This window comes from Ctenocephalides felis, unplaced genomic scaffold (assembly GCF_003426905.1).
Source record: "Ctenocephalides felis isolate EL2017-DRISC unplaced genomic scaffold, ASM342690v1 CF-g0.4_SCAFFOLD_01492, whole genome shotgun sequence".
NCBI lineage: Eukaryota > Metazoa > Arthropoda > Insecta > Siphonaptera > Pulicidae > Ctenocephalides > Ctenocephalides felis.
Genome location: NW_020537646.1, coordinates 24231210 through 24246294, shown reverse-complemented (window position 1 = coordinate 24246294; position 15085 = coordinate 24231210). Strand labels below are relative to the sequence as shown.

General features: G+C 28.4%; 1 protein-coding gene across 1 annotated transcript; it reads left to right on the top strand.

The window, feature by feature from the left end:
- The first annotated feature begins 1591 nt into the window (after positions 1-1591).
- Positions 1592-14483, top strand: LOC113370560 (elongation of very long chain fatty acids protein 4-like). The gene is made up of 6 exons (XM_026611249.1): positions 1592-1670; positions 7419-7690; positions 9689-9860; positions 10819-10946; positions 11952-12101; positions 14233-14483. Exons 1-6 carry the CDS (start codon positions 1592-1594, stop codon positions 14326-14328), a joined length of 897 nt encoding a protein of 298 aa, XP_026467034.1. The 3' UTR covers positions 14329-14483.
- The last annotated feature ends 602 nt before the right edge of the window (positions 14484-15085 follow it).

Genomic DNA, 15085 nt, shown 5'->3' with positions numbered 1-15085 from the left:
AGAAAATATGTATATACATATGTAAGGAAGTGTTAATTTCTTAATAAACATTGATTTTCGTTGATATCTATGCATGTATTTGTTATTTTTAATATATACACAATATTATTATTCATACATTAAATTATCCGGATTTTCGATTATCCGAATGCCTATCGACAACAATTAGTCCGGTTAATCGTTCTACTGTATTTTGTTTGCGCATCGTGACCCACTGTAAATAGGCTTTTCCATAATGAACACGATTATCACATTGTCCCCATCCTTTGCTTTTTCACTTTCAAGTAATAAAATTAAAAATCTAGGTATAGTATAGTAAAAAACTAAAAATAGCAAATTTATTTCAATTTCTTCTAATGTTAATCCAACGCAACGTGGATGCTCACACAACCACCGCCAGGCGCGAACTGAAGAACGTCTCTGCAAGAGCATAGCACCGCGATCAAAAAAATATTTCTCGGGAGCTTTGTGATGTATACAGCCGATCATTGGTAATCTGTTTTCCCACCTGTGGCCACTTTTACCTTTCTTTACCAAGTGATGTGTTTGTTCAGCTGATAATTGAAGGTGAATTGACCGAACCCCTTCCGGCCTCCAAGCCGCAACCGCGGTACCTCACACTGAGCCCCGAATTCTGGACACATTCGATAACGAGCGCGCGAGCTTGTTGGAAACCAAAATTTTTCGTTCGTCGCGCCTTCGCAGTTTCTATTTTAAAGGGGATAATAGATTTTTTTTATTTTGCGGCGCAATTTTTACATGTCGCCATTGAGGACAATTATTTTGGCAGTGTGCAGTGTGTTTTTCTAAATTTATGTGCAAGTTATAATATTTAAAGAAAGTAGTGTAGAAAAGTAAGTTGAAAGGTTAAATAAATTTTCTTGAGAAATTTGATTGACTTTATCAATTTTGTGCTTCATAAATGTGCGATGTGCTTCTTTGCAAATAGTGAGATTCCCTATAACCAAACAATTATATTTTGATTTACTACGATGAATAATCTTCATTACTTCTTACTGAAACAATTAAAAAAATCGAGATGAAAATTTCGACTACCATTCAATAGCTAGATTATCATCTGAAGTAATCCGAAAATAACAAATATCCAGAAAAAACGGCATCTACATTTCTAATTATCTACAACGAAAATAATTTTTCTCGAGTTACTACGATAAATCTACTCTACTTCTCTACGATACATACTACTCTACGAAAAATAATCTTAATTTCTTATTAATTGAATTATAAAATTAATATAAGGACTTAAACAAAAGTTTATTTGAGATAAACAATTGTTTTATTCTGGCTAAACTTTTAGTCAAAGTTATTGTCTATACTATCTCCCCATGAAGTAGGTTCATTAACTAGATTAACTTTGTTGAAACCATAACTATAATCCAAAAATCCAAAATAACAATTTTAAATTATAATTTTTTAAATTTTTTAAGATATTGCTTAATGCACAAATTACGAATATTTCTTGTTCCTAAATGTAAATTACATGCATATATATATATATTGCATATATGGAGCACATTTATTTGGACAGATTTCTAATTATTTTTAAATCTCGTTTTACAGCTTTTAAAGTATGGCGGCATTAATTAATTCAACGCATACAATGCTCAATGAGGCGTACGATTACTATCTTTGGACACTGTCTTTTGCAGGTGAGTAATTTGTTTTTTTTTTTAGTTAAATTGAAAATTTAAATGAAAATGTAATACTATGATTTTAAATAATAATTTTTTTTAAATAATAATGAGTCATCAACAATTATTTTTGCTTCATTGCTAAATAATCAATGATGCATACAACGATGAATTCAATATACAAAATTCTGTAAAAGAGCATGTTTGAAAAATTGGCACATAAAAAACTGAAGACATAGTAATTTAAATATATCCGCTGTTACTAAAAATATTCCAAGTCAGTGAATCGAATCATTCTTTGTTGATTTTACTACTTTCTTCAAATTGATTTAAACACTGTTGCATATTTATCTTAATTTTATTTTTATCATGCAAACATAAGTCACGAAAATAAATTTTTTGAATATATATATATATATATATATATATATATATTTATATATATATACTTTGATAAAAAATTTAATCATCTTCATATACATATGTATACACACATTTGTGTGACTATAAAGTTACCAAAAAATATTCCAAGAGAAAGTATTTTATAATTTGTGAATTATTGTGAAAGTTTGTAAGTGTATATGAGGTTAATAAATCACGAATTTGGAATCATATACCGCACATCTTATGAATTTGATAACGAACGTATAGTTTTATTGTGCATTTTATAAACGTTCAAGACTGTTTAAAAATCTATGTTTAAACTTATTATTAATATTATGATGTTAAACCGTAAATAAAGGCGCGACATAATTTTAACAGAGTTGTTTTGAATAAAATACTTTAAACAAACTGAAAAAACAATCCAGACACAAGTGATGGTTTTTTACTACTGACGTTTTATATACTATAAAAAATTATTTAAATTAATTAATTCAATATTTAATCTAATTACAATTATATACTTTTTGCAATGGTATTTTACTGCCGTCATGTTGCAAAAACTTCCCAATGTTCAACACTAATAAGATACTCAAACAAGTGTATTGAAAGAGTTGAATGGTTCGCCATTCATATAAAAAATGCTGTCAATTGAATAATTGTAAATGGCTTGAATGAATCTTATACAATGTCCAATACACCGCCGGAATGACAATGATAACCAGCCCAAGATTTTTATAAAGAAATGCAAACTGCAAATTATTTGGATATTATATATAATATTTGAACTGCAAACAATAAAATAATTCAATAAAGCTGTATAAAGTTCAATAAATTAATCTTGACTGAATATCTTTAAATAGTGTAAAAATTATATGGAAACTTGTGAGAAATTGTTTTTTTTTTATTTGAAAACTTGCTTTATTTGACTTAAATACATACACTGATTTTTTTCATGTAAATGTATGTATGTCAAATAAAGCAAATTTCCAAATTAAAAAAAAAATCGTTAACTTCCCGTAGGACGAGTTAAAGAAATCTCAAAATATTCGAAAATGTTTATTACATTACAAAAATTACATTTCAAAACCTCCTCAACATTTTGGCATGGGCGAGTTTGTGTGTGTGCAAATACAATTTTTCATCAACGATTTCGAGAGCATAGTTCAACCGATTTGAATGATTCAAAAAATGTTTGACTCAAAAAATGTTGGACAGGGAGACGTGCTATTTTTTGCAAAGGCAGGTTTATCCATTTTGAGGATACATTAAAGAAATGCCATTTGGTGGCCAAAAAGATCATAAGACATATGCTTGTCAAACAATATAATCAAACGCTTTGTACAAATTTTAATAATAAGTATAAATTCTGTTTACATGTTTATGGGTTTCTAGAGGTTATTTCGTTTCTAAAACAGCTAAGCAGCGCGATCGTTTTAAAAAAATTCAACATGTTAAAAAATGTCAAAATTAAAAAAAAAATCGAAATCATCAATTTTGTTTTAAAGTGTTTCAGAATATTTCAAAAGTGTTAAAATTTTCAAAAATGTTAAAATAGTTCAAAATTTTCAAAAAAAAATTAAAAAATCTCAAAAAATTGATTCTTTCAAAATTTTCAAAAAAAAATAATGCGTTTAAAAATGTTGAATTACGGTACAGGAAATATCAGCATTTTGCTTTAATGCACTTTGCCATGCACCACTGGTTTTAGCAAATTTTATAGCAATAATATAATTCGCAGTTGCACTGGAAGAGATAAGTTTATGCTATCTAGTATGCAATATTCATAAACATGAATTGTTTGGCGTTAAAATAAATGCTGAGGTAATAAAATATGGTCCATGTAACACAATACGTTAAAATTTCATAAGATAAAAGTGAAGTCGAATGTTTTTTAAACGCTTATCAACTTGTTCCATAGTCAAATGTGTTGTGACATTGATTTTCTGTAACTTTCTATACATTCAGTATTTGGGCTAAAGAAGAGTTGATAGCCACGAGAAAGAAGTAATAAAAACACCGACCTTCGTTCATGTCAGTCTACATTTCCATCTTATTTTTTTTTTCTCGTTTTATTCTTCGACATATGGTTCCGCTAGATCTATTAAGATCGTGCATTGTTCAGACATAGCGGTTTGTAAACACCGCGTACTATATGTTAACTGTGGTTAGGAATTACCGAAGCCGAGGTGCGTGATGAAAAAGAACAGATTAAATAAAAAAAACATTCTTAGACATCGGTTATGGCTATAAAATTCAATATCAGTACCTCAAGGCATTATCATTTCACTGATGAATCTTTGTCAGAAATGTTATTAAATTTCATTTTTGCAAAAGATTCTATTTTATGTCGTTTCGACAAACAAGAATCAGTCTTAGAAACCAAAACTGTTTTTAAAAAACTTTTCTTGGTACTTTCTTTTTTATTTTTTTATTGATTCAACAGTAATCAGAACTACATAAACTTACATGTCCTACAAGCGGTTTGTTGAAGACTTAAGCTAATATTTTATGAGAGGCAACCCATCGGTTTTACAATTCTCCTATGTGTAGCGTTTTTATATTAGCGCTTACGTCAATTAGTTGTCATATTATTGAATGCTGCAGCTATGCCCAAGAAAAGCAAATTATATGAGGATTTTTAAGCTAAAGTGCAATATTCAAATCAATGCTGCCTGATGTCAAGACTGGGCCGTGGCGAGAATAGAGCTAGCGAACCCGAAACTTTGTTGGGTGTCAACTCGCGTTCGAATCGATTTTACCACCCCTGGGCTTTTCTTGAAAATAAAACGATTTTTAGTACCAATTCTCCGAAAAATTAAAATTAAAAAAAAAAAAATTAAAATGTTATGGCAACGCTTGGTTACTATCTTCATATGAATTGGTATTAATAACTGTCAAAAAGCTATGTATTAGCTGTGGATCAAGCATTTCACACATAAAAGGTAACCTACAAAACGTCAAATAACAACTTCATCATAAGTGCATCTTCCTGATGTCTTATTGATAACAGATACGTGAAGTTAGGTTTACAGAACAAACAGAATTTAATATATAAGTTAATAAATAAACAATAACAATTGTTAAAAAATAATAAAAAATTAAATTAATAAACGAATTATTTTGTAAGTATGCAATTTTCATAATGAAAATTGAAACTATTTATATAGCTTAATATCAGGTGAATCGCATAAAAAATTTAACACAATAAATAATGTGATGATATAAAATAGAAAAAATACGGTAATATATGATATTACAACTGCAATGTAGAAATGAATCTTTCTGAAAATAATATACCAAAAACAAGAAAGAGTGAAAGTTGATGTCTTTGTCACAATGATTAACATTTTTTAAACCTGCTATCGCTATACGAATTCATATTTTATAAATTATGATATTAATACTATAAAAATTTAGCTAGTTAAATTAAAATTAATAAATTAAATTGGTTCCTTTAATAATAGAATATGTAATATTCAGAATATTCAAGTTTTTTTGATTGTTAGCTTTTAATATGTTTAATTAATAATCAATTCTATTTAGGTGGAGTAATATGACTTATAAGTTATATCAAAATATAAATGTTATATATTTTTGGTTACAAGTCTTGAATATTTAAAAGCTACAAAATTCGGTTAAAATTTACTTACCATATAAAAAATATAAATATTGTAATAGTTAATCGTAAAACACGTAAAACAATGAATACAATTACGACAGTGTTAGATATCAATAAATTTATTCATGGTAGAACTATTATTAATTGCGCGTTGATTATAATTTATTAGCCATAAATAAAAGTCAGCGTTAAAGTCGTAAAATTACTAGACTTCAAGATATGTGGAATTTGATAATATAGAAAATATTTGCAATAAAACTGAAACAAGAAAAAATAAACTCGTTGCAAACAGGAACAACAATATATGAGATAATTCCATCGAGAATTGATAAATTCAAATGTGTTAAAAAACTCAAAATTGCTCTTCTAATAGACATTGGAGAAAAAATCACCAATAGTTTAACTCAGTGATATATTTAAAAAAAGATCAACGCAAGACGTGTCGTCCATGAACGACACCCGTACACAGAGCACTTTACACGATTCAACTATGGTCCAGTGGCACCTTCTACAGAGATGTAATATTTTAATTGTAACTTCTCATCTTTGGCCGGCAGTGCCTCGGGCTTACTAGACATCCGTTACACATTATTACATGACCTTCATTTATATATTTTGTATATTTTATATGTAGAATACTTTCCCAAATCGAATCGAATGACGAGTCAAAAATGAAAGAAAGATTGAATTTTAAATTTCTTTATAAAAAATGTCCAATTAATTATTTTAATGCATGTAATTCAAAAAAAATTCTAATAGTTTGCGATTAAATTTATTTTATTGAAAAAATATGGAAAATAAAATTTTATTATTTTTAATTTTGGAATATTTAACTGAAAAGAGGCTGATAAGAGTAATTACAGATTTATCCAAAAAATACTTCATTTTATGATTATACGGTAAAATATCAAAATATTTTATTATATTGTTATTGTTGCACTTGCAACATCTTGACTGATAGCAGTTCTAAATAATATAGAATAAAATATTATAACACGCAATTTATGTCTTAAGAAACTATAAATCATCAATTTAACTACTCGTTTGCAGGGAGGAGAAATTACTATTAAGCTAGACATATTATTTTATGATTTATGATTAATATAAGGATGAAAGTAATTGAAAGTGTCAACGGTATATATTCTATGTTGTTGCATGACAGATTGTAATACTTTTCATACAAAAGATTCTAGTCAAACATATAGTCTTTGTGTTAACCATTTAATCTAAATTCCGCTGAAAAACTTTCTCTGCCATGATATCGCATGTTTGTTAATTATTATTTTTTGAGTTATAAACATTAAATTGAATATTAGCTGTTCCGTGTCATTTTCAATTCATTCACTGGCTCAAAAAACATCATAGTTGCTAAAATTATAGAAAAAGGTTTTAGATTATTATTTTGAAATTTCAAACAATTGGCTAATTTGATTTTTTATACTCAGCTTTAAAACAGCAATTAGTACTTGATATTTTATAGATTTTGATTATTGGAATTTATCTAAAATTTTTCATATAATTAAAAATAATTTGAATTTTGTACTATTACGTAATAAAAAACATATTTTTTAAAAGCTGGTTACATATGCTCATGGTTAGGTTTATACATTGAATACAAAAATTATAGCATATCAGTACACCACAGAAAGGTCTCACCATATTACAGTTGCATATATTGCTGTTAAAAACATTTTCAACAAAATCGGGAGTACCACAGGGTAGTGTATTACCTCAAGTTTTTTAACTTTCATTTTCTCTTTCAGATAATAGGACAAAAGGATGGCTTCTAGTAGACTCGCCGCTTCCAACCCTTTTTTATACTATGATATATTTATTCATAGTATGGATAGGACCAAAAATTATGAAACACAGGCACGCATTCAAACTGACGTGGGCCCTAGTGCCTTATAACCTAGCCATGGCCGTATTGAATGGTTATATCGCAATCCAATTGTTCACTGCCGCTACCAGGCTGAAATACAGCTACGTTTGCGAACCTTGCAGGCAGAACGATGAACATCCAGACGAATTGCAGGTAATGGACAATTGTACGAATAGATTTAGGGGAATACTCTCGGATAAAATAACCCATCGCTACATAAAGTTGTCACGGCAACCCTACGCTCCTTTCTTCATATAGGGGGAAGTCCCGTAACGCCGGACGGCACCAAGGACCGGACACTATATTTAACACGTATTATTTAAGCGAGTATAAATCTTTTCATTTCAAAATACAAGTAAAAGGGGCGCGGGGGGCAAACGGGTGCAGGATCACGCCCCAAGACTCAACTGTGACGCACACGGCCACGGCGGTAGCAAAATGTGCTGTTTTAGGCGCAAAATCACGGCGTCACCTAAATATCAATGGAAGTAATTCTAGCATATTTATGCATTTACATTTGAGTGATATGCAAAGATAAAAGTTATACTTGATTATATATTTGTAAAATGGTAGAATATCATTAGATCTTTTAACCAATTTTAGTTGGTGCCATCAAATGAACGAAAATGTCTGTCCCTTAGTGCCAGACAGTAAACATATCGATATTTCTTGTAAGAATTTACGTAATTTATTCCAAAAATTTAATTTTATTCTTTATGAGTGCTAACGGTCACCCACATTTTTCGTATTTTCTAATCAAAGAATGAGAAGCTTATGAATGCACTAGCTGAGAGCATCTGTGTGGCCCTGCCAAAAGGGTGTATGAATAGTGACTTTTTTTGCAATATCTAAGAATATTTGTCAAACACACATGTGCAGACATTCCAGAGCGTGGAGATGGCTACATATGTGATCAATGTAGGTTATTTTTGAAATGTCCGGTACTAGGTGCCACTGTTTAAAATCATATTTTTTGATAGCAAAGTTTGATTGATAGTATTAATTATTTTTAGCAAAGATTGCGGTTTTGTTAATTTAGTTTGATTTCTAACTTTGTTATCTACCATAAATCAGAATTCAATAAACATTTCGTAAAATATTTTTTGATTTATTTATAAATAACCTTAGATGTCTGCCACCTGTGGACTTTCCCCTAAATTTATAGTAAAAACTGTCAAAATGTTATGTATTTGCTGAGCGATCAGGAATTTTACACATAAAACCTAAGTATATGAATGTGTTATCATGACACATCAGAAATATGCAGTTACTATAACATTGTTTTTTTATATTTGCGCGTTTTATAGTTTAAGTTTTATATCTAAAACTTCTTCCAAAAATTGATTTCATGGAAAAATTATATTATTTTCATTTAGTTATTTTAACATTATTGTAAAACACGTATTGATTTAAATATCTCATTAAAAAACGTTAAAATTCAACAAAGTTTTTTTGTTTATATGCATGCTCATTTATTGGAAACTTTTTCAATTGTATTCTAATCAACTAATTTGATCTACAAATTTAATTCTCGCCTCCTGCGTCACTGAGTTATTTATTATAATGCCGGAATATTTGTATCAGCTAGATAGCAACTACTGGTAGTATACAAAATCAAAAATGATGTCAAATTAAATTAATGTGCATTTTAAATAACAGCAGCAAAATTTGCGGAAGCAACTTTATGCAAATTGAGATGCATTTACAAAAATATAGCGAACAACATGATTAAGCGAATCGTTTTAAATTTACATCAAAACAATTAAAAGAAGGCAAGACACAATGAGGTTGTCGGTGCAAAAGTATGCATATAAATTTTGAATTGACTTTATATATAATTTCGCAATAAAAAAAAACAATAACTGAACTCATTATTATTGAATTATTCTGTATCGTTACAAACAAGAAAGTTCTGTATAATTATATGAACATATAATTATAAACCACATATCCAAGTTTGTGTCCAAAAACTTGGGTCAACAAAAATGCAAGTCGAGTTTGATCATTTTTTACTGTTCAATTATTCATTATAAAAAGTCATATGTGGTTCCAAAGCACACTTTACATTACAATATATTTAATATATGTTTTGATTAATGATGATTTTGATTAATTAATTAATCAATATTAATATTATTTTTTTTATTCCAGATTGCAAATGCTGTTTGGTGGTATTATTTTTCAAAATTATTAGAATTCTGTGATACATTTTTCTTCATTTTGAGAAAGAAAGATGAACAGCTGACTTTCCTTCATGTGTACCATCATAGTACCATGTTTTCTTTGTGGTGGATCGGTATTAAATGGGTGCCGAGTGGGTCAAGTAAGTCTGAATCAAAATTTAATCAAATTATAAAATTTTCATTTATAAAATCATATCAGCATACGAGCTAATTTTCAAATCAAGTCGCTTTATATATTTAAATATACATGAATAATAATAATTTAACCAATTAAATATTAGATATTCCATCACGATATTTGAAAGTACCACTCCACACTTAAAATCTAATTTATATACGAATTGATTATTTCAAACTTGATTCTAGATTTTTCAAAAATGTGCTAATTATTCCTGCTACTACCATGCTAATGAACACCTCTAACCTACATTTGTAATAAAAAAGCTATTGATTATTCAAAATTTGATTTCATTTGAATCGGGTTTGATTTTGATATCTAATGTAGAATTCTAATTCGTTTTTTGCATGAATAATATATTAGCGTCATTTTTATGTGCATGTATATACGAGTATTTCAAGTATGTTATTAATTTGAAATAAATGTATGTATTTCATTCAATTTTGAAATTTTAAAATCTGATAAAAGTAATCTTGAAATATTTTTTAGAAAAAAATGGTTATATAAATCTATAAATATTCGTTGAGTTTTCATTAAATTTTAGTTATATTGTCAAAAGAGATAGTTAAAAAAAATCTTATCCCAAAAACTTACAAACAAGATTGAATCAACAACTGGTTATCCAGCTGATAATTTTGAAGAAACATTTAGAACAAGATTCGTCAAAATAAATTATATTTATAGTTCCCAAATGATATCGGTTCATAAAATTAAAAAAATCAATTTCGATATTTAAACGATATAAATATTGAATATTCACATCGATTACAAATAACAGACCATGGTTTTGTTTTCTGAATACTCTGAAATTACCATTCAAGAGCAAAATGATTAAGTAATAATTTATTAATTATTAGTTCTAAAATTTATTATTGGTTAATTTCAATATTAGTTATTAATTTCAAGTTATAAATTTTTAGCATTCCTACCAGCGATGGTCAACAGTTTCATTCACGTTCTGATGTATTCCTACTATGGTCTGTCTGCCCTCGGACCACAAGTTGCCAAATATCTTTGGTGGAAGAAATACTTGACAATCATGCAACTGGTAAGTAGCAATTATAGCAATATCCCATTGAAAAAAATTGTTAAATTAAAAAACACATTCTAATAACATGTTTTAGTCAAGTGCTGTAAAGCTAACGTTCAACAACGCATGCAAAAAATAAAATAAAATTATTTGACTGTCAAGCGTATCTTAAATTTCATTACTTGAAACATGCAAATCTCTAACAAAAATTCAAAAAAAAATATTTGAACGATTTTAGAACAGAGTTATGGTGTAAAAAACATACATCTTTAAATTGCATCATCAAATATTATGCACATAAAAAAGAGGCAACAGCTTGCGATAAAAACCAAAAAAATCTTACTGGTTATTAGGGACTAAATTCAAACTAAGCTCATACAATAAGCTACTTTTATATAAAACTTTTTTCAAACCAACTTGGTGTTATGGAATACAATTGTGGGGCAGTGCTCATAAGTCTAATACAGAAATAATACAGAAATTTCAGAACAAATTTTTGAAAATTGCTTTGAGACCAAAATAGATCCCGAACTGGCTAATTCATTTCAACACGAACACACCTACCATAAAAGATGTAATAATAAAAACAGCACATAAATATAAAAACAAGCTCATCAGTCACCCTAATTCACTAGCAAACTCTTTAATAGCATGGAACTATCGGCGAAGGTTGAAAAGAAAAGCGCCACTGGCTTTAAGTCATCAATTTTCCTGATAAATATTGAAATAGCTTAGTAATTATTTATGAGAAATTATTTATAAGTTAAGATTATATCATTATTAATAAAATATTTTAAATATTACAACGAATGGCAAAGCAACTATTGAGTTGTTTTTCCAACATGACCATTTATTATACAATGTCCCTTTACGGATGATAATTGTAAAATCCCCAAATTTATTAAATGTCCTTAACTGGACAGTTGTAAATAAAATAGAAAATAAAAAAAATATTATGAATTTCCAGAAATTGGTATCAATGTAAAATATATTGTATTAATGAATATTAATTTTTCTCCACAGATCCAGTTCACTAGCGCTTTAATTTTGGGAATCAATGGCATTCGTACAGGCTGTGAATTCCCCTTATGGATGCATTACGCTTTAGTTTCGTACATGATTTCCTTCATAATACTTTTCGGCAATTTCTACGTCAAGGCATACATCGAAAAGGTAATTATAAAATTGTGTTCAAATATGTTTCCAAGTAAAAAATAGCCCTGATGCGACAATGATGAATCAATTGATATTCGCCCTATTACAGAAATTGTAATAATAATTCATTATACATAAATGAATGGGGCAAATGTCATCTGTAAAACTGACTAGTATTAAGTAAATTCAGCAAAACCTCTTATAGGACTCATAAGTTCCGATTGCTGTTCAAAAAAAAAAATTTTAAAAATAGTAAAGACACGATTTGACATATTAATGGTTAAATACAATACGCCTTTTAGATTCATTAAATGAATAATTGAACATTAGTCCAGTCATTTAAGCTTAAATTAGGTAAGAATATCGGAATTTGAGATAACCAGCTGTAAGTCTGTAAATACTGTATATTGACACCCTAAAAGTTGTCTCAAAACTACATATGTTGTGCATATCCTACCATATGTAGGTTTTCAGACAACTTTTAGGGTGTCAATATACAGTATTCAAAGATTTACAGCTGGGTGTCTCGAATTCCGAGGAAAACTTACTATAATGTCTGGACTATATTTGAACATTTTGTAAACAGAAAGCAAGCAGTAAGTCGAAAACTCGATTTTTAAAAGCAGATAATTATTGGTTAGTCTGTGGTCTTCCATTCAAAAATATATTTTCTCCTCTGAGAGCTCGATGTCGATCACAATTAACATCGGCTTTTGCTCGAAAATATAGATAGCAATATATTTCCACGTGAAAATAGCCCTTTTAGCTGCAACTAATAACATGTCATGGGTATTAGAATTTCTAATGATAAATTCCTCAAATAAAGAATGGACAACCATTGGGTTGCAATCTAGAAAGCCATATAGTATATAATCATCACAATAGCCCTTGGGACTCGTTAAGTATAGATTGCTGTTAATAAAATACCAAATAATTGTTAAAGTAATTTATAGGGTGAAGATTAATTATCTTCATTAAGATATACTTTATAGTATAATATTTGTTGTGAATAAGTGTTAGTGTTGCCGAATAATATATTTTAGTAATAAAATTAATTGAAATTAATGTGCTCGTTGTTAGAGCAGCTAAGTATTATATTTCTAACTTCCCGAAGAAGCAGTTTGTTTTCGCAAAATAATCCGATTTTCTAATTTTATGTTTTCTTGATGTTTTACGTCATTCTGAATCCGATCGTGAATCCGTATGTAAGCCGATTTTTGACATTTTGTCGGCCTTTTTTAAAAAATGGCTAGACCCATCTTATAAATTTTCCCAAAAATTCAAAATTTCTTCGAAAGATAAACGCGTTGATTAGTTTTTGGTAAAGATCGCGCCCGGGCTGTTTCTTCGTAATTAAATGTTTAAAAAAATGTGACGATTTTGATTAAACTTAGTATGGCTATATATTTCGTAGTCTGAATTAACATAATTTATATAATATTAGGCCTATGCTAATCGAGAGACTTATAAAAATTCACCAAAGTTTAGAATTTGAACGATTCTAACCAGAATCTTATACGCACTTGAAGTATTCTAATCAGAATCTTTTACGAACTTGAACGATTCTAATCGGAATCTGTGTCGGAGTGCATATGTACGTTTTTTGATGTTTCGTAGACATTTACTGATTATCGTTAACATCATGAAATATAAAATGTGTTTAACAAATTAATAACAGTTATACAATTACACATAATATTATGTGAGTTCGAAAGACATATTGGAAATTGTATTGATTATTTTTTATTGAACCGATTTTTTTATTTTCTCAATTGTTATTGATTAGGTTAATTATGTATACGTATCGGGAAATTCATGCAACTTGCCTTAAGACAAAATTTTACTTACAACTATGATTTTCATGTAATCGTTTCATTTATGTTAAAAAATAGCAGGTTAATACCATTATTTATTTATAGGTTTCTAGCCGTATAAAATTTTGAACTGCACTTTTTTGTTAGGTTCTTTTAGAATTTTGATTGAAACTATTAAGTATGATTTTGTTCAAAAATCGTGCTTAAATAATTCCAGGGCTACGGTCCATCTTTGTTTGCAATATCTGACCTATATATCAAATACGTATTACATTTGAATTAGCAATCTAATTTCTGCTAATTTACAAAAATTCACCAAAATATATTAATTTCAGGGAAAACGAGACAGAAAAACAGCAAACGGAGTGAAAGCAGTCGGCAACGGCACGGCAAAGAAAGAGTCAAACGGATACCACAAAAAGATCCACTAATGGAGAAATATTTATTTATTAGCCTAGGAATATTTGAAATTGTAATAATTAATTTAAAAATGAAGGTTATTGAAGTCGATAAACAAAACGTGTTTCAAAGATCTGTGTTAACTAATTGCATCAATTAATTCTACGTAGTTTTAGCGCAGAATGTACCAGAGACCATAACATGTAGAATATATAGAATTAAGAAATTGCTTATATACTTTTATACATGTCTTATATCTGTAAATGTGTCATTTGCATAGTCAACTAAAACTTAATGTTTTGTGTAAAGTTTTCTTTGTTAATTAATATAATATTTATTTTGTTTAAGTTGTTAATTTTGTTGTTACCGATACAAATTTATTTGTTGATTAATTACATATTTTATGCGCTCAGGGTTTGTAAATACTTTTGATTTCTTTTATGTTGATTACAAAAACTAATTATGTAATAGCAGATTTATACAGAAATGTATTTTCAAAATTGTTACTTAAATATAATTTCAGAAAATTTATGGTATTTTATTACGACCTATAAAAATGTATAACAAATTTAATTAACTTCCCGTAAGGTAAGTTACAATAATCGCAAAAAATCGAAAATTAAAATTTTTATATACGTTTCAAAAGTTTCTGAATATTTTGGCATATCTTAGAAAAAACATGGATGTATGTGTGAGTGTGTGCGGATACAAATTTTCGTCGACGATTTCGGGAACACCGATAAACCGATTTGAATAATTAATAAAACATTCGATTCGTATTGATAAGGA

Bases quoted from the DNA above. Each gene is read 5' to 3' on its own strand.
- LOC113370560 (XM_026611249.1), top strand. From the start codon at position 1,592: ATGGCGGCATTAATTAATTCAACGCATACAATGCTCAATGAGGCGTAC. The intron at 9,861-10,818 runs GTAAGTCTGAAT...ATAAATTTTTAG, and splicing joins ATGGGTGCCGAGTGGGTCAA to CATTCCTACCAGCGATGGTC. The intron at 12,102-14,232 runs GTAATTATAAAA...TATTAATTTCAG, and splicing joins TCAAGGCATACATCGAAAAG to GGAAAACGAGACAGAAAAAC.